At 29.2% G+C, this 22,074-nt stretch overlaps 1 protein-coding gene across 2 annotated transcripts in view; it reads right to left on the bottom strand.

Annotated features, from left to right (window-relative positions):
- Nucleotides 1-5,898: 5,898 nt before the first annotated feature.
- LOC111614436 (TM2 domain-containing protein almondex-like) overlaps nt 5,899-22,074 on the bottom strand; it is a 26,915-nt gene continuing 10,739 nt past the window's right edge. Inside the window, exons 2-6 of one of the 2 annotated variants that reach the window (XM_023355814.1) lie at nt 17,830-17,927; nt 17,233-17,561; nt 12,214-12,373; nt 9,895-9,970; nt 5,899-6,340 (exon numbers count right to left, since the gene is read on the bottom strand). In XM_023355814.1, the coding sequence (XP_023211582.1) occupies nt 6,172-6,340; nt 9,895-9,970; nt 12,214-12,373; nt 17,233-17,502 (675 nt within the window). In that variant the 5' untranslated portion in view covers nt 17,503-17,561; nt 17,830-17,927 and the 3' untranslated portion in view covers nt 5,899-6,171. The remainder of the gene's footprint in view (nt 6,341-9,894; nt 9,971-12,213; nt 12,374-17,232; nt 17,562-17,829; nt 17,928-22,074) is intronic. The other variant, XM_023355813.1, reaches the window with a different exon arrangement.

The following is a 22,074-nucleotide window of genomic DNA, read 5'->3' on the forward strand; positions in this document are numbered from 1 at the left end:
AAATTAGAATGTTATAATTAGAAATAAAAAATAATAATAAGTTTTTTTTATTGGGAGTAGAAAATAAATAATTTTTTTTATTTAGAAGGTAAACGTNATGTCTATTCTTACTATTAAGACTAGTGTTGCACCGTTTCAAAATTGCTGACCCGGACATTTTAAAATTAGAATGTTATAATTAGAAATAAAAAATAATAATAAGTTTTTTTTATTGGGAGTAGAAAATAAATAATTTTTTTTTATTAGAAGGTAAACGTGTAATATATAAGCGGCCGGATGGCCGAGCGGTCAAGATGACAACCTACCGCTCTGGGGGAACCGGGCTCGAATCCGAACGGGTTGAAAAATCCCCAGGAATTTTTAAGGGGGGTGGTCCGTTCGGATATGTCGGGCCCCGTCCCTCACCACCCGGCAGCCCCATTGTGGGCCTGGCAGAACCCATAATGGGCTTTCAAAAAGAGGCCCTCTTAGTGCCCACAGAGAGGAGAGTTTAAAAAAAAAGTTCATACAGTAGCCCTATAACGCGGGTTCCAATAACGTAGATTCCTATGATGCGGCGAAAAAATTGCGTCAGTATTCGTACAAAGACGCTAAAAGGGACGCGTAAAACGCGGTAAAACGTCATCGCGGACGAGCAGCCGAACTATTTTCCGCCGTCTAGCGCCACGCTACGGAGAGTTTAGGCGAGCTATCGTCTGTACANTCGTGGAGCAGTAATCACTTGGCAGCTTGAATTTTTTTGACATGTATGTTCAGTATTTTCTGTTTGATAACAATAACGACATTTCATAGTTCGCATAAAGGTCAAAGGACCCTGAAAATTTAAGAATTTAAAACATTACAAACAAAAAGTTAGTTTAAAGTGAATCAAAAATTAATAATAATCAAGAATAAATACTTATACAAAGAAATATTTACAATTGATTCATACAGCATAAATACATATTAATAATTCAAACTACTGATACTATTATTGTATTTTATGGACTATAAGATGCACCTTAATTTTTAAGCAATTTTTTAAAAAAATAACATTTTTACCATTTTTACTGCCTAAATTCAATCCTTCTATACGGAATGAAGCAAACACTGATCCACCAATCAACGCTTAATAGCACTATCGAATGTCCGTTACTATGTAAAAATAATTTAAAATTTTAAATAATATTTTATCAGTTTAATACAAAAGATTTAGAGGAAAGGGTTGTAAATTTTAAATCAGCCATATAGTCAATTTAGAAGTCTAAATTTAAGTTTTGAGTAGACAGATAATCATTTCTCATTTCACTGCAGATCAAGATTACTCTCTAACAACCAAAGATACCCAAAATCTTACAGAAAAACTGAACTCAATTCATTCTAAACTATGAAGTTTTCAAGAACATTTTAAAGCAAATACATTTATAGAACTTTACAATAATCTAAAAGAATTATTCCATGAATATTATATAAATTAAAAAATGTAAATAAAATATTTTATTAAGCAATTAACTCAATTTGTTTCATTGTTTTCATTAACAAAATTAACTTAATGTACATTACTGTATAGTACTGCTTCAACTATTTGAAAAGAAAATGGTCATATAAAAATATAATCTACTAAAGACATTTAATTTAAAGTACTGTACACCCAATTCTGTTTTTGCATGGTAGGTATATTAAAAAAAAAATAAATAAAAAAGACAAGCTACTATCCTTTTGGAAATGGAAGATTGCTTCCATACTTTAAAAATCAGTAAAAATCTTTTATAAACCAACTAACAGGACATGTCTAAACAAAGTATTTCAATTTTAGCTAATAAATCAGAGATCAGTAATTGTAACTTATTTGTTAGTAAAATTTAATAAATTTATATTATTTGCACAAATTTTATTTATTTATTTTTTTTATTAAACTCTTCCAATTAAACAGCAAAACACTGAACAAAATACAAAATCTATTCCATACTAAAAAAAAAATTAGAAGAAATGCAATCATACAAACAAATTGTCAAACTTCAAATTAAATGTGTTTCTGACTGCTTCATTCAATTGCAGAATAAAATGGGAATGAAAGACTGATATTTGAAATGTGCATAATGACAAAGTCATAAAAAATAGTCAAATCTTAAAATTTACTTGATGTAGCCTTAAATGAAAATTCTAAATTTTTTTTTTAAAAAAGGAATAATTTTCTATAAAAGGATGTATCAATATTTTTTTCTTAAAANATTTTAACTTTATTATAATTATATGTATACTTTCCGCAGTCTAGCGCCACGCTACGGAGAGTTTAGGCGAGCTATCGTCTGTACAGTATGTAAATTCGGTACCGTAAGTCTAATACAGTACTGTAATTTTATACATTTCTTGTGAAAGAAACATTTCTTATTCAACGGCGATTAAAATTATTTATATTAATGATGTCTCCTTTGATAATGATTATTTATATTAATGATGTTATTTTTCTGCGAAAACTTCTTTCGCAGAAAAATAACATCTGAAATCGCGGCCGCGGTTTGCTTCGCTGTTCCGCGACGAAAACAAGCTTGAGCAACGGCGATGTCGAATGGTGCACACTCGGTAAGTAATCCTACAAGTTTTTGTTTATAGCGTAATTTATACGGATTATTTCCAAAAAAATATACGTATTTTGGAAATGTTAAGTCGAATTAGTCTAGAATCGATTAATTTTATGGAAGAAAACCTTTCAAACAGCCGTAGTCCGTAAACTTCACACGTGCCAAATACGTGAGCCAATCACAGCTCAAGGATTCCTACAACGCAAAATTCGTATAACGAGGAACGTATCTTCGCGTTATAGGGGGGTCTACTGTAACATATTATATAATATATATCAAAGTACAGTAATACAATAATCTCATGTGGCATATCCAAAAATAATTAATAACAGTGCGATGTCGATATTAATTGCAAAAATAATACATAAAAGTAATAATAATAATAATTAACAACACATACCAACATTAATATTAAGTTACAAAAGATATATATTGTATCAGATACAATGTAATATGCGCAATGTCATTTTACAGCCAAGAACTGAACGATGCTCATGCCAGTTTTAAACCAGTTAGGGACTTGTGTTGGATCAAACGTAATATTTGCCAGCGATACCGTATTTACTTGCATATAGGATGAGGTTTTTATTCATTTTTCACTGCTCCAAAAACCTAAGTCGTCCTATACGTGCGAGCGAAGGATTCTTTGCGTTTTTGCAAATAATTTTTCTGAACCGTGTATTCGCATTTTTTACCGGATGCTTACCGCATTCTCACCCTCTTGTGTTTTATAAAAACATAAGTATTTTATCTGGGTCGTTTGATTCGTTCTTGTGTATTGTCAGGAGTAAAGATGAATAGCAATAGGAAAAGCAAAGCTTTTGAATTGAATTCCAAATCACACGCGAGCGAGCCCATGTTTCAATCCATTCCCACGTGAAAACAGATGATTTTTCGGAAATCAAAAATCAGAGAAACTCATAAGTGTAATCGATGGAGTGGATCCGACCGTTAAGAATTGGCAAAAAAGCGTTCTCGATTGTCCAGCTTTACGTGAACAAATTATGTTGTTGATTTTACAAGATTTTTCCTTAAAGTTTGAAATGCCAGTAATTTTTACCGGACAATGTGTTCATTTACGTTCATTTGATATTTTATTTGTGATTAAATGAAATTAAACTAATTACATTAATAAATCTAATTTTCTTTATTTTGATCTTTAAAGTCTCACTTCGTCCTATACGCGAGTAAATACGGTACTTGCAAGTTAGAATTTTAAAAATACATTTTCTGTCACTTTTAGCTTAGGGATACGTTTGCATAGGTTGTGAAGTTAGTCTTTGACCGTTAAAATAGTCGCAAATATTTTTATAAATTTATTTTCTTTTGTCATAATTTCATAATTTCTACGAAAACCAGACAAATCAATAATTAATCCGGACCGTAAATTTAAAAATCAGCTTGTCCGGGTGTAAACCGGCCTGGTGACAACACTAAGACAATGATTTAGGGAAATTATTTTCCTTAAAATTATAGAAGCAACTGTTGTCTAGAATAATCTAGTGATAATTTTCTTCTATTAATTTGAATGATAATTATGGCATAATTTATTATTAGTGATAAAAATGCATATTGCTAATATTGTATTACAATTGATCAACATTTTTTTTTCTTTTTTGAATATTGTATTTTTCTCAATAAAGGTTAAAATTTGCGTAAATGGTGAATTTTAAGAATCTAGGGACCAGATTCGCAAAGTATAATTATAAAACCTGTTCTTGCTTAACGTTTATGAGCTTAACAGTGCATTCAGGTGTCAATAGATGAGAGTAATAAAATTAAATGTGAAAATGTAAACTGTTTTTTTATATTTGATTTTAATTATAGTAGATTGACTACTTAAAGATTATTAGCATTGTATCTTATGATCGTTTAAGTAGGAATCACTTATCAACTTGGATATTTACCATTTAATATGTAACTAGAAATGATTTTGTACAGTTAGATATATTCAATTTTAGACATTGAAAAGATGTGGATATATTCCATTTGTTTTATAGGAGAGCTGAGTATACAGGTTACTCAAAGCAATCGCTGTATGAAATTTAACAGTGAATTTAGTGAGATTGTGATGCCTGTAAAGAATATAAACATAACCTAGGAAAAGTTTTTTTAAAAGGTTGATGCTGGGAGTTGCTCCATGAGTTTCCTGATGTGGACTAGAGCATTATCTTATGGCTTACAAACGTACGTAACAAATCTTTCCACTGCCTAAAATTTAATGCTATAAACTGTATTTCTCTGTCTCATCTTACAAGCTTATTGTAATCCTCTAAATAAAAATGCATTCTGACAAAATTGATTTGTAAAACAAAACTTTAGTTAAGACACAAATAATTATATGATACAATACTTTTTGTAACTAACATTTTGAAACTTAAGATGAAAGTATTAAGTCAGAAGACAGATCATCATATACATAGTACGTATTTAATTAATATTTAAAATTATTTGTAAAACAGAATGCCTTCTGTAATTTAATACCTTAAATATACTTTTTATTGTAATTCCTTACTTTGAGATGTTCTGTAAGTGCTGTTTGTAATTCTTACAACTTGAGGGATAGTATGTATGGTTGACTAAGGTGGGAAATGCATCCCAAATCCATTCTGTACAGTAAGATACAATAAAATGTCACAAAGTGCCTATATGTCTGGTATCTTATACAAGACCAAGTATATTTAAAATTTTTCAACATGTAAATTGTATTTCTAAAAATTTTTTATTTCATTCATTCAATATTCAGTTCAAGTGCTTGATAACCAATTAATATACTAATATAGGCTACATCAACATTATTATAATCTAATGTATCAATAAATATTTACTTCCTTTGAATTAATTATTAATAATTCAAAAGAAATAAGCTACAAAAAATTATTCTTTTATATTTATAACTGTTTGTATTATATACAGTCATAATTTTATTCATAATAAATCAATGTGTAAGTTATAATTCCAGAATTCACTTAGCTGGTTTATATAAATCAGAGGTCCACAACTTCAGTGCTGCCTCAGGTCACATTAGGTTAAATAATTTTAAACAGGATGCAATTTAATTTCTAAAAATATTCAAGAGTTCATTAAGAAAGTTTATTACTATTTAATTTGCATACAAATTGTGTGTCTAGACCAAAACATATTATATGGATTTAAATTAAAATAATGTTAAAACATTAAGACAAGCCTATTAACAAAAATATTTTCATCAAAATTAGTCAATAGGTCATATTGAAACATTTAGTGGGTCATATGTAGGGAATTCGATCCCGGTCCTTATTTCTAATCCTGGGATTTCGGGATTATNTTTTTATACATATTAAAAATTGTTTTATTTATGTAAAATATTGATGATAAAAATACTATTACAATTCACAAAAAGATAATTAACATTCCTGAAATGTAGGAATGAAGAATTCTAATTCTTGATATATACATACAATAAAAACCAAAAGTAGTTCTTAAGGGGTGTAAATGGGTCAGCTAAAATTTAAAAAATTTTGTTCAGTTATTTTTTAAACCAGATATAAACAAATTTTTTATTTCAAACATTTTTGTACATAAGTATAAATACTTGAAATTATACATTTTCGTATAAAAATTAAAATACTTAGCGAATGTAAAGAGACATGTCGGCAGGACCCAAGTAACCTGTTGCTATCAATATCACATCCACCAGCGTCCAGACACCCAAGCCCCCAAAACTGAATAATTTTCCTATTCCTTCTTGCCACATGCCGAGATAAAATCGGTCCACTCCAAAACCACCAAGAACAATACTGAAATATACATTATATTTGAAAGAAAGTTTGAAGGGAAAAAATTAATTTAAAATATTAAATAAAAGATTACACTAAAGCAGTGTTTTTCAACCACCGGTCCATGACTGATGCCAGTCCACAGAAAAATATTTGACTGTACTGACACTGGTACAGTTGATTACATGAGTGACATTTAAATAATAATCTGCAGTTATTAAACGTATTTCGTTATGAACAGTAACTTCAGATAGGGGCTGTCCATAAATGACGTCAACACCAGAAGGGAGGGAAGGAAGTTACAAGTTGGACAAAGTCAGACGAGGAGGGGGTCGAGTGTCGATGGACATCCATTTATTTCATATAAATTTTACACAGTTTGTGCATTTTATTATATTTATTTTAAAATTTTACATACGTTTTGTTTCTACTTATGTTATCTATCATTCGTAAACTGAAAAAGGTTTTAAGGGGGTCAAGCTTTGTTGGACATCTGAAGGGAGGAGGGGTTATGGAAATTTGAACATGCTGGAACTAGAGGAATAGGGAAAGTAAAAATTTCAAGAAAAATGCCAATGTAACTTATGAACAGCCCCATAAATATACATAAGTCTAATAAATAAGCACAATTTATAGTTGCATATAATTACTGGTTCAAGTAAACTTATCTATAATTTTACCAGTCTGTGATGAGAAACAGGTTGAAAACAATGGTCTGAAGTATTGAATAACAATGATAAATCAATACAATTAAACAATTTCCTATTTACTGTTTTTTATTTTTCTTGGATAATTATTGGTGAGGAATAATGTTAATTTCTTTTATTAAATGTTCAAAATGTTTCTTAATAAAAACAGTTTATAAAATAAAAATTCTATTAGCAAATAATAGAATTTTTATTTTTATCATTATTATTACAGTAGAGCCTCAAAAACTCGGCACTCGATAACCCGGCACTCCGGATAACTCGGCCACACCCTGGCAGGGCAAAAAAATCCTTAGTTAATTAATTTTCATTATAGACAGCTTTATGCCTCGAAGTATTTTTCTAAGGCCTGTCTTATCAGGTAAATTACTGTACACAGTGTATTCATTAATTTTCATTTTCATGTAGTAAAGGCTCTGTGCCTTTATGAAGGCACAGAGCCTTTTCACAAAGGCACAGAACTTTTCCTTTGTTTATGGGTATTTGGGCAGTTTATTCTCTGTTGTATTCTCAAGCAAACAATACATACAAGTACAGTACAATATTTTCTGAGGAAACACGCATACTTATCCTTTTTTTAACCCCATTCCCAATAACCCGGCATTTTCACAAACTCGGCCACCCTTCGGTCCACATTAGGCCGAGTTTTCAAGGCTCTACTGTATTATCATTAGATGATAAAAAAATCTATTTAGCAAAACACAAAAAAGAAAAATTCTTACTATTCTAAATACAAAGCTAAAAAACATTCACTTGATACTGATATACAGTATATAAAAACTGATATCACTGATGGACTTTTCCAGTAGTCTTTATTTCTTTTCATCCCTAATAATTGCTACTACTTCCTTTAAAACTTCAGATATACATTAAATTACTAATAAAAATGATTACTTATTATAAAATGGGGTAATTTAACTATTTTAAAAAATATTACCTCTCCCACCTCTTCAACATAGAGACATTTCAGTCCAATTTTGATGATGAAAATTATGATTGATAAACACAAAAGTACATTTATCGCAATAAATTTCATCAAAAAAAAAAAAAAACTAGTTTTTATATATCTACCCCTGATCTAGAATTGGGGGATTAGGGAAATATCAATTTAAAACCCTTATTAATATATACATATTGAAGGACAGAATTCAACTGGTTTATTCTATTAAAACTTATAAAAAGCATCAAAAAACATTAATATTGGAAGTAGAGGTGATTTTAAAAATTATTTTTGAAACAAATATATTTAGTTTTTGATAAACTAAAACTTTGTATGAATAAAAAAATTTCATATCTTTGTATTGTAGTTTTTTGAGACAATGAGGGGATGGAGGCCATATCTCCCAAACCAATGGTTTGATTTTACTGAAAATTTCTAGATACATTTTCTCCTAACATACAAACTGCCCTGCAAAATTTCAAAATTTTCAAAAAAAGGCACATGAGTTAATAAGCTTTAAATTGGTGCAAAAAACATGCCTTCCACATACACTAACAGCCATACACAAAAAACCTCCAACTTTTTTTGGATTTCTCAACATTTCAAAGTCCCAAGTCCAAAAACACAAAAATCTGGGGGATCATTTTTGACTGATCGTAATCTTTTCTCTGTTATATAACAACCAGAAAAGTAATATTAGTATTAGATTAATCATTATATATAAACCAGCAATTATTTATTGTTACATTGTCACAATACTGGGGTACAATTTTTAATCATATTCTTAATTTAATTTAAAATATATGTTCTCCATCTCAAATTATTAGTGTGTATTAGTTATCTTGTCCTTATACATCATACTTTTCCTGATAACTACAGAGTCATGCCAATCATCTATGTAACTCCATTCGGGAAAATTTTTAAACTGAACTGTTTGTTTGTTAAGTTATGGCAACACAACACTTGGGCAATCTGCCTAGGGGAAAGGCCTCCGGGGAGGTCTTTTTAAAGAAAACTGGCCCCAATTAGGCATTACAGATGTGGAGAAAACCAAGAAAACTTCATGTGACCAGCCTGTCCGAGCAAGGCACGAACCCACAACAGAACTCCCAGTGCTCAGGGTACGAAGACCACTTGGCCACTGGTGGGCCTTTTTGAATTGAATTCATGTGTCTTCAGATCTATACCAGAAGTTTGTATATAGTTAATCGATGCATCCTGCCTCTAAACTTTCCATATCTAATCTTCACTTTTATCTACCTAACACCATTCTTGAGATTAAAGGACAGAATACAGACAACATTGGAAATTTATAGGTCTACAATTTTACAAATTGCAAGTAAATTATATAATAATAGATTAATCATAATGTTTGTTTAGTTTCTGTTCATAATATTCTGTTAGAATAAAAGCATGTCACATAATACAGAAGTAAAATAATAAGACAAAATATGGCATACTTTTTATTCTAACAGACTGGTTCATAATAGATTTTGTTTAACAGATTAATTAAAACATGAATTTTCAGTGACATATTACCATTAAAATAATGCAGTTAAAACATTTTTTGAAAACCTGTTCTTTATTTGAATTAGTAGTTGTGATACAATGATGAGACAAAATGTCTCAAAAATGTTTAATCTTTATTAAAACATTCAGAGTCTCCTTAACTTTTAGCATTTTTTAATATTTATGTTACTGTGTCAGATAGACCTGAACAAGTGTATATTACTTGAAAACTATAAATATATAATCATATTCTATATAGATATTTTTTAAATTCAGTTTTTGATATTCTATACCAGTCATGAAGTACAAAATGTATAATAAAAATAAAATTTATTTACTATTTTAATGCATTAAAATTATATATTAAAATAAACTTTAAAATATTTAAATTTAATTTAAAATTACAAATTAATTCAAACCTTAAAAGAAGAGCAGTTCTCCAACTATATCCTTTTGTCCAATTGCATATAAGATTTTTTGGAAATGTTCTGTTTCCTGAAAGATTATTTATTTACTATGTAAAAATAATTTAAAATTTTAAATAATATTTTATCAGTTTAATACAAAAGATTTAGAGGAAAGGGTTGTAAATTTTAAATCAGCCATATAGTCAATTTAGAAGTCTAAATTTAAGTTTTGAGTAGACAGATAATCATTTCTCATTTCACTGCAGATCAAGATTACTCTCTAACAACCAAAGATACCCAAAATCTTACAGAAAAACTGAACTCAATTCATTCTAAACTATGAAGTTTTCAAGAACATTTTAAAGCAAATACATTTATAGAACTTTACAATAATCTAAAAGAATTATTCCATGAATATTATATAAATTAAAAAATGTAAATAAAATATTTTATTAAGCAATTAACTCAATTTGTTTCATTGTTTTCATTAACAAAATTAACTTAATGTACATTACTGTATAGTACTGCTTCAACTATTTGAAAAGAAAATGGTCATATAAAAATATAATCTACTAAAGACATTTAATTTAAAGTACTGTACACCCAATTCTGTTTTTGCATGGTAGGTATATTAAAAAATAAATAAATAAAAAAGACAAGCTACTATCCTTTTGGAAATGGAAGATTGCTTCCATACTTTAAAAATCAGTAAAAATCTTTTATAAACCAACTAACAGGACATGTCTAAACAAAGTATTTCAATTTTAGCTAATAAATCAGAGATCAGTAATTGTAACTTATTTGTTAGTAAAATTTAATAAATTTATATTATTTGCACAAATTTTATTTATTTATTTTTTTTATTAAACTCTTCCAATTAAACAGCAAAACACTGAACAAAATACAAAATCTATTCCATACTAAAAAAAAAATTAGAAGAAATGCAATCATACAAACAAATTGTCAAACTTCAAATTAAATGTGTTTCTGACTGCTTCATTCAATTGCAGAATAAAATGGGAATGAAAGACTGATATTTGAAATGTGCATAATGACAAAGTCATAAAAAATAGTCAAATCTTAAAATTTACTTGATGTAGCCTTAAATGAAAATTCTAAATTTTTTTTTTAAAAAAGGAATAATTTTCTATAAAAGGATGTATCAATATTTTTTTCTTAAAATGTCAGTTTTAAGAAAACAGACATTTAAAAATGTCAGTTTAAGAAAAAAATATTTCAATAAATTAAAATTTATTTCAATAAAATAAATAAATTAACATATTTCAAATAAATTTGCATTTTTTTTTTTAAATGCAAATTCATTGAAATACATTAGAGCCATAGAATTATTCAAATATGTTAGAGCAAAACAAATCACATGAAAAGAGAATTGAAATATTTCAGGGTATTAAGTCAAAATTATTTTTTAAAATATATATAAGAAATAGAATTGTGTATTCCAAAATGTTCTTTTCTTAATTATAAAATTTTTTTTTCTCTATATTGAAAATATAATCATTTTGGCATTCCAGAACTAAAATATTAATTTATAAAAATATATAAATTATCATCTAAATTATACGGTCATTACAATTAGAATTAGGGGTGGTGGCTTGAAAACATTTGGAAATCAGTGGATTAGCAGATCCTATCATCTAATAATAGCATTTAAAATTGATTTATTATCAATTTTTTCAAGCCACTGCCTCCTTGGTTTCATAAAGATATACTCAACACCCCTAACCCATTTTCCTTTGCGTAAGAAAGGCTTGGAAATATTGTTAGAAAAACTTTTCTATGAACCTCAAACTTTGTGTCCTTACCATGCATTGTTCTCAACATCTGGAAACCATTAAAATGTTTCTTCTTATCCCATTTTAACAGAGGAAAAAGAAAGATTGTCAATGACCCCAACCTTTACCTAACACTTGCTTCTTTTTAATCATCACCCTCAGAGGCATGGTAGTGCCCACTTTGGGAACCACTGTTCTAATCTATTGAATATAAAATTGATCCTGATGATTTTTCAATCACAGATTATTTAAGAGTATCTCAATCTCCATTTTTTTTTTTTATAATAGTGATGACTGACATTAATATAGGACAATATACGCTGACAACAACATTTACAATCCAATAAGGGACATATTTCAAAATCAGTGAAAATGGGGTCTAAAACTAAATAAACTTTGGTTATTTTTTTAGAATTTTATTTATTTATTGACCTATAAATTGATGATGATATAATGGCATAAATTCAGTTCATATATTCTTGCATCAAAATGAAGATTTTATGATAAAAATTTGGCAGATAACTAAAATATTACTTACCTAAACAAATAATATTACTATGTACCATACAAGTAGTAATATATTTTTGTCGTGGAGCAGTAATCACTTGGCAGCTTGAATTTTTTTGACATGTATGTTCAGTATTTTCTGTTTGATAACAATAACGACATTTCATAGTTCGCATAAAGGTCAAAGGACCCTGAAAATTTAAGAATTTAAAACATTACAAACAAAAAGTTAGTTTAAAGTGAATCAAAAATTAATAATAATCAAGAATAAATACTTATACAAAGAAATATTTACAATTGATTCATACAGCATAAATACATATTAATAATTCAAACTACTGATACTATTATTGTATTTTATGGACTATAAGATGCACCTTAATTTTTAAGCAATTTTTTAAAAAAATAACATTTTTACCATTTTTACTGCCTAAATTCAATCCTTCTATACGGAATGAAGCAAACACTGATCCACCAATCAACGCTTAATAGCACTATCGAATGTCCGCTGATCGTACAATGGTCGCACAATGATCGCTGGCCAATCCGCGATTGTGGATTCAAACCACCAGTCTTCTCGTGATCCAAGTTTCTATGGCAACAAACGTTGCTCGTTTGAAAAGAGAAAAAGCACGGGAATTGTACGTCCAGACGATTCTATCCTGACACCCTGCAACTCATGTTCGTCGCATCGGTGCACTGCTGCTGCCAGTTGAATTCAACATTGCCAGATAGAGATAGGTTTCCCGCAGCATCAAATATATGGCCATTTTTAAGACGCGGGAATTTTAAATCAAACACTGGACATTCTTATATTAATTTCGAGTATAAGACGCACCTGAATTTTGGAAAAAATTTTTCAAAGAAAAAAGTGCGTCTTATAGTCCGTAAAATATGGTAATATATAAAGATCAATGAGTCCAATTTATTTTATAATTAAGTCCAGATAGATTCAATATTCAAAACAGAAACAAAAACTAAATTATAACAGTCAATTTATTTTTCTTATTAGTGAATATAAATTTATTTTTTCTTTTGAATTTTCTAGTCCAACATTAGCTGCATTCTAAAACAGTTTCCAAACAGAATAAATTAATATTTAAAATTATTTGTAAAACAGAATGCCTTCTGTAATTTAATACCTTAAATATACTTTTTATTGTAATTCCTTACTTTGAGATGTTCTGTAAGTGCTGTTTGTAATTCTTACAACTTGAGGGATAGTATGTATGGTTGACTAAGGTGGGAAATGCATCCCAAATCCATTCTGTACAGTAAGATACAATAAAATGTCACAAAGTGCCTATATGTCTGGTATCTTATACAAGACCAAGTATATTTAAAATTTTTCAACATGTAAATTGTATTTCTAAAAATTTTTTATTTCATTCATTCAATATTCAGTTCAAGTGCTTGATAACCAATTAATATACTAATATAGGCTACATCAACATTATTATAATCTAATGTATCAATAAATATTTACTTCCTTTGAATTAATTATTAATAATTCAAAAGAAATAAGCTACAAAAAATTATTCTTTTATATTTATAACTGTTTGTATTATATACAGTCATAATTTTATTCATAATAAATCAATGTGTAAGTTATAATTCCAGAATTCACTTAGCTGGTTTATATAAATCAGAGGTCCACAACTTCAGTGCTGCCTCAGGTCACATTAGGTTAAATAATTTTAAACAGGATGCAATTTAATTTCTAAAAATATTCAAGAGTTCATTAAGAAAGTTTATTACTATTTAATTTGCATACAAATTGTGTGTCTAGACCAAAACATATTATATGGATTTAAATTAAAATAATGTTAAAACATTAAGACAAGCCTATTAACAAAAATATTTTCATCAAAATTAGTCAATAGGTCATATTGAAACATTCAGTGGGTCATATGTAGGGAATTCGATCCCGGTCCTTATTTCTAATCCCAGGATTTCGGGATTATACTTATTCAATCCCGGGATCATTTCAGTATTGAGGGTTAATAAAAAATAAGAAAATCTTACAGAAATCAAAAATCAAAATTTAGACAAAAATCAACGTATTTTACGGTATACACCTAGTTAATTTAATCACTCTAACTAATCAGACTTAGAGTCAGACTAACCAGACTTAAAATCACTGTTTCATGTTAAATTTATTCTTTTTTAAGCATCACTGAGATCTCTTTAAACTCACATAAATTGAAAAAACCTTTATGTAACAAACTATGCAAATAAACGTTGAAAATTAACAAAAATCTCTCTTAACATCGACTAAATAGACTACTTTCATATAACAACCTAGTAAGTAGGTAGTAAAGTAAGTTTCTTAGCAAAAAGTATTTAAAAATAATATTAATCAGTCACATTTTTCTTAAATATAAAGAAAACTAATCTAATAGGAACATTCTAATTTGAATTGCGAAAATATGATCTGAGAAATAACAACGCATCCAGTGTCTCATCACCAAGTCTGCTTCTCAATTTGTTGCACATATATGCAGCTGCTGAGAAAACGCGTTTAGGTTTGATGGAAGTTGGAGGAATCGTTAGTAAATACTTATAAGCTTCGAGGACACGGGGAGGATGGAAGAAAACAGTCCGGTCGACACGGATCGGGATTGTAGGAGTAAAGGCTACAATCCCGATTGTTTCGATCATTGTAAGCATGTCTTTCTAAAAATAAACGCGTTAATTTTGTAAATTCGGTCTCTGTGTGAGTCTCTCAGCGTCCAGCAAACCACTACCCCGAAACGTAAAAAGACTTTCTCGCATCATCCTGACAGATCGCGGACAAGGCGAGGGTCGTAACCTTTTCACCTAAGGTCGATCCCCCTAAGCGAGAGGCGTCGGGTCTATATTAACTACACTGGCAAAACAAGATGGCTGACACATTGACAGGTAAAACGCACTGAGTAGTGCTCTCGACTGTACCAGAAAATCGATTGGCGCCCGCGAAAATTCAAAAATACAAAAATGAAGTATATTACCAAGTAACCCAGTGAGAACTGCTTGCCTATCATTTTAGTTGAAAATACAAGAAGTTTTATTCCAAGCAAGCATCGCAAGCCCGCTAGGTTAATTTCTGCTGCTTGCTTGGAATAAAATTTCTTGTATTTTATATTAAAATGATAGGCAAGCAATTCTGTTAAAAGCACTGGCACTGAACGTTTCGCTTCATGCAGTCTATTTTGCAACTTTTTTAAAAATGATGTCAATCCCGAAAATCTCGGGATTAGGAAAACTTAATCCCGAAAATTTTGGGACTGAAAAGTTGTCGGGATCCCAATTTTCGAGATCCCGGGATCAAATCCTCTAGTCATATGTTATGTGCACCTGTAGATAGTTCTGCAGTGGCAGTTTTTATGAAGAACAAAGAGGCAAGAACCTTAACTATAGAATTCCCAGAAGATATTGTCTAATAAAGACAGTTAGTCAAAATTATAGGAATTCACCAATTTCATCATAACAAATTATTAAATAAAAAAAAAATTTATTTATTGTAATCATGAAAATTGTTTTAAGGCATTTAATGTTATCAACATTAGCAGATCTCAAAACATAAGTTAAAACTCTGAAACTAGTCACAAGTTAAAATAGTTATAAAATTTTGCTCATTGTAATTAGACCTTTGATTATAGTTTGATCATCATTATCTTCAAGTAAATAGGATTTTTAAGCTATCTTTTATCACTATTAACCTCAACATGTGGCTGAAAGCATATAATCATTATCAGCTACCATCAGCCTCAACTAGTGCTTTAAATATTAAATATCAGTCATTTTAATCATTTGCTTGCAGTATAGCAGTTTAACTTGTAAGAAATCTTTACTTCAATTATATGTTAGCTGTTTTAAAAACAGCATTGCAAAAAAGCAGATAAACAACACTGCATGATTTATTATTAATTAATTAATAATTATATAAATATTTTAAACTATAATAACTATTTTGGAATTGGCAAGACCTTAAACAATTACAGTAAATGGATTATACTATAATATGATTTTTTTCTCAATTTTACCTATAACCCAACAGATCATATCTGATAATTTATGAATAAGATTTTATAAAATTATGTCAATTTAGTTGATGGTGAAATTTTCCTAAGATCCTAACAACTTACAGGATCTTTATATTAGTAAAATAATATATGTTTATGGGAGATCAACAAGACCTTCTCTATAGATTATATCATAGTAAATCAGAAATTGAGGTTAGCTGTAAAGCAAATTTACTATATTACTTTGTCTTTAGGTATTTAATTTAAAAAGTCAAAATCTTAATATTAAAATGTCATACAATAGTTTTTCCAAGTATTTGTGAGCACCTGTTATATTTGTATACAGATAGCCTGATAAGGAAGTTATTAATAAGCATCTGAAAAAAAAATTAGAATATAAAAACGAAGTTCCTAAAAGTTTTCTACTCTTGTATACAGGTTAACAATACTCATTAATAAGTACTGGTAAAACATACAATAAACTCCCAACAACCTTTAAATAACCAGTAAAATAGTTAATCCAGATCTCCACCATTTTTTATATGTGTGTGTAAAAAAATGATATATTCTTTTGTTTGTATATACAATATTTAGTGCGCACGCACAGTATGAATCGCTATACGTGACTGTTCATATGTTCTAAAAAAAAAGTTTAAAAATCTTCAAACACAACTGCTATTCGAATCTCAGAACTTTTAACCTGAAGAAGACTGGAAATAACAGTCGAAAACATTTGTAATAGTATTTTAAAATATTTTACTAGTTATTTAAAGGTTGTTGGGAGTTTATTGTTTTCTACTCTGTCAAGCTTGATCATAAGAACTGTTTTTAACAAAAACTATAGTTAAGCAACAAAAGTTTGAATGAGACAAAATCATAAATTATCTGCAAAATGGAAAAATTATTATTGAACTTTAAACATATATAAAACCACAAAAGAAACTTTACTTCTTATTAACTAAATTTGAATTTTATTATTTAGTCCCAATGGTCAAACTTTTGATTAATTATTATTAAAAAAACAAAATATAATTTTAATCAATTACCTGACAAAAATGTTTTCCTTTAACCTTGCATTCAACAGAAATTGTTTCACCATATACACAAGATTTATTAAATTTACAATCAATACAATCAGCACTGAGTTTTTCACAAGGTATTTTCATATCACATAATTCTGATAATACAGTCTTTGATTCAGAAGTAGATGTAAAACTTATGTTGGATTCATTTTCTGTGGGAAATGATGAAGATGGCATAACTGATGTATATCCCAAAGTATTATTTTCATTATTATCTGCTTCATGTCCAAGCATATGTCTAAATGCACTGCCTGAATGACGCAATGTATGAGATGCAACACCTATCCCACTTTCTGAAATAAAGTAATTCTTATCGTTACAATTTTTAACCTGAGATTTTAATATAAAAAATATATAAATATAAATAATTTTAAAACTAATTCCTTTACACAATATAGCATGTCTCAACGAATTCTCTTCTTTTAAATAAATTATTTTAAATAGAAACTATGCTTTATGGCATTCTGGATTTATTTTATTTATCATTCTGATTCATTTTCATATAAACTCTACAAATAAATTTAACTCTTACAACGCTTAAGCATCATTTAATTCATGTACCTTGTTCAAAATATCTGAAGTGATAAAGAGGATGTTAAAATAATTTTTCTGTAGATTGCAGCTGTATCTTGTAGCATTATGGCATGAATTTTCTTGGACTGAAAATTATGGAAACATTAAGATTGATAGGATTCCTCCTGTTATGAAATTTGATAATTATGCATTAATATAAAGGTAAGGATTGAACTAGTTCCACAATATTAAATGTTCTTAAAAATAACTTTCATTTGGCTCCAGACATTATTTCATTTTATTCAAACTTTTTATTTTTTGTACTGTTTGCTAAGATAATTAAAAAAAATTTTAATTATATTATTTCAATAATGAATAAATGAAGGTGAAAAAGCTGTTTATCGGCATTACCAGAACAAGATTTAATTACTGAGAACAAAATATGAGCACTTTCGACAGTATATATTTTTAGTAAGTGGCATTGCTTGTTTTTCTTTTTATCAATAATGAATATTTAACTATTATAAAAAATAGCTTTTAATAACAGATTAACAGAATGCATTTTATAATCTTTCATCATCACCTAACACTATATATTATATTACACTAGCTGCAAGTACCCGCTTCACTGGGTTTTTATTTGTTTGTACATTTATGTGTAATATAGTTTTTTTCTTTTTTTTATATATATATATAAAAGACTGTTTCTCTTCCTCTACATAATCTTTCTCTGATTCGATGTGTTTCCCTATAATTTTCAAGTTGCTCTTCTGTCTGATTATTTTTGTCTTGTTGATAATTTTCTCATAGCAATGTTAGATGTACTTCTCTTTCTTCCAGGGTTTCATTTCTCTGCGCTATCTTTTGCCTTTGAGATATAATTCAAGACCGCAAAAATTCTCTCTTACAATTTGGCATTGTTTTTTTTTATTTTACTTTTCACTATTCACTTTCTACTTTTTTCTGTTATTTGTACACTTTTACTTACGAAAAATCAACTGAAGCATGTGCATCACACATCTCCAAAAGCCATCCCCACTACTCACACATAACGGTCCTTGACTATTCCAAAACATTTAAGATTAAGATTAAAATTATATTATAGCCAATCTTACCCGTTTTAACAGAATGCAAGAATTAGGTCCCCCGTTTCCAGATTAATTAGAGAATTTTTACATAGCTCTAAAATTCCCGCAAAAACGCATCTGCACCTGTAAATCTTGCACGTTGCTTTCTCTTAACATTTCAATTGTTACTTAACCACTTCCATTGTTAACACTTCCCTGCAGGGGAAGTGTTAACAGCCTCTCCCTGCGGGGGGAATTTCGAAAAATTCCTTCTTACTGTACATTCTCGTGATGTACCCTAACTGTGTACCAAATTTCAACCTTCAACTCCTAACCATTTGAGCTCTGTGCTTCTTATTATTATTCAGAGTGACTATTTCAAAAGGGCAATTTTGGCAACTAAAAATAATATTGTCGATGATATCAACTTTAATATTCAAAAGAAAATTCAGAACTGGCAAGAGCTCCTCCTCTTTTAAGTTTGGGCATTGTATAAAATATAAATCAAATCAACTTTTTATTAACAAATACACTAAGTACACTTTACACAGTTTTCACACTTACAATGGATCTTGCTTTATATACCCGCACCAATGGTAGTCCCACCCATACAAAAAGTCTTCGAATGGCCCACAATGTTCCAGAACATTCCACAACATTCGAGAGTGTTCTGGGATGTTCCACAATGATCTGGGATGTTCCTGAATGTTCCAGAACATCCTGGGACATTCTGGAATGTTGTGGAATGCTCTCGAATGTTCTGGACTGTTCTAGAAATTTCTAGAGGGCAAAACTTCCAGCCCTTATATCTTCAACAGCATGCCCTTCAGGTAAAAACAGGAACCTTCTTCATGGATGGGGGATAGAGGGCTACCACACCATATAACTCCCTTGATCGTACCGGAACTCGTTTTTGAGTTTTAGCGGCACGAACATTGTACACTTACCTTTATAATATATATTGATTGATGATTAGCAGTGGCATAGCTACATATTCAGCACCCTGGAGCAAGTAGAATCGGTCTGTCCCCTTGTTCCTCGAAAGAGGTCTCACGAAATTTATTTTTAACATTTAGTTTAAAAACATATAGCTAATTATTTCAATTCAAAACTTTACTTAATAACAATTTATTTGAGATTCGAGGCATTTCAATTTTAAGATATTCAATTTAATAAATACAAACATAATAATAAAAGAAAATATAATTCTTTAAGTACAGAGTACTTAATAATATTTACTACATATTANTATACTCAACACCCCTAACCCATTTTCCTTTGCGTAAGAAAGGCTTGGAAATATTGTTAGAAAAACTTTTCTATGAACCTCAAACTTTGTGTCCTTACCATGCATTGTTCTCAACATCTGGAAACCATTAAAATGTTTCTTCTTATCCCATTTTAACAGAGGAAAAAGAAAGATTGTCAATGACCCCAACCTTTACCTAACACTTGCTTCTTTTTAATCATCACCCTCAGAGGGATGGTAGTGCCCACTTTGGGAACCACTGTTCTAATCTATTGAATATAAAATTGATCCTGATGATTTTTCAATCACAGATTATTTAAGAGTATCTCAATCTCCATTTTTTTTTTTTATAATAGTGATGACTGACATTAATATAGGACAATATACGCTGACAACAACATTTACAATCCAATAAGGGACATATTTCAAAATCAGTGAAAATGGGGTCTAAAACTAAATAAACTTTGGTTATTTTTTTAGAATTTTATTTATTTATTGACCTATAAATTGATGATGATATAATGGCATAAATTCAGTTCATATATTCTTGCATCAAAATGAAGATTTTATGATAAAAATTTGGCAGATAACTAAAATATTACTTACCTAAACAAATAATATTACTATGTACCATACAAGTAGTAATATATTTTTGTCGTGGAGCAGTAATCACTTGGCAGCTTGAATTTTTTTGACATGTATGTTCAGTATTTTCTGTTTGATAACAATAACGACATTTCATAGTTCGCATAAAGGTCAAAGGACCCTGAAAATTTAAGAATTTAAAACATTACAAACAAAAAGTTAGTTTAAAGTGAATCAAAAATTAATAATAATCAAGAATAAATACTTATACAAAGAAATATTTACAATTGATTCATACAGCATAAATACATATTAATAATTCAAACTACTGATACTATTATTGTATTTTATGGACTATAAGATGCACCTTAATTTTTAAGCAATTTTTTAAAAAAATAACATTTTTACCATTTTTACTGCCTAAATTCAATCCTTCTATACGGAATGAAGCAAACACTGATCCACCAATCAACGCTTAATAGCACTATCGAATGTCCGCTGATCGTACAATGGTCGCACAATGATCGCTGGCCAATCCGCGATTGTGGATTCAAACCACCAGTCTTCTCGTGATCCAAGTTTCTATGGCAACAAACGTTGCTCGTTTGAAAAGAGAAAAAGCACGGGAATTGTACGTCCAGACGATTCTATCCCGACACCCTGCAACTCATGTTCGTCGCATCGGTGCACTGCTGCTGCCAGTTGAATTCAACATTGCCAGATAGAGATAGGTTTCCCGCAGCATCAAATATATGGCCATTTTTAAGACGCGGGAATTTTAAATCAAACACTGGACATTCTTATATTAATTTCGAGTATAAGACGCACCTGAATTTTGGAAACAATTTTTCAAAGAAAAAAGTGCGTCTTATAGTCCGTAAAATATGGTAATATATAAAGATCAATGAGTCCAATTTATTTTATAATTAAGTCCAGATAGATTCAATATTCAAAACAGAAACAAAAACTAAATTATAACAGTCAATTTATTTTTCTTATTAGTGAATATAAATTTATTTTTTCTTTTGAATTTTCTAGTCCAACATTAGCTGCATTCTAAAACAGTTTCCAAACAGAATAAATTAATATTTAAAATTATTTGTAAAACAGAATGCCTTCTGTAATTTAATACCTTAAATATACTTTTTATTGTAATTCCTTACTTTGAGATGTTCTGTAAGTGCTGTTTGTAATTCTTACAACTTGAGGGATAGTATGTATGGTTGACTAAGGTGGGAAATGCATCCCAAATCCATTCTGTACAGTAAGATACAATAAAATGTCACAAAGTGCCTATATGTCTGGTATCTTATACAAGACCAAGTATATTTAAAATTTTTCAACATGTAAATTGTATTTCTAAAAATTTTTTATTTCATTCATTCAATATTC

Source organism: Centruroides sculpturatus, unplaced genomic scaffold (assembly GCF_000671375.1).
Source record: "Centruroides sculpturatus isolate CEXI.00-Female unplaced genomic scaffold, Cexi_2.0 scaffold1980, whole genome shotgun sequence".
Classification (NCBI taxonomy): Eukaryota; Metazoa; Arthropoda; class Arachnida; order Scorpiones; family Buthidae; genus Centruroides; species Centruroides sculpturatus.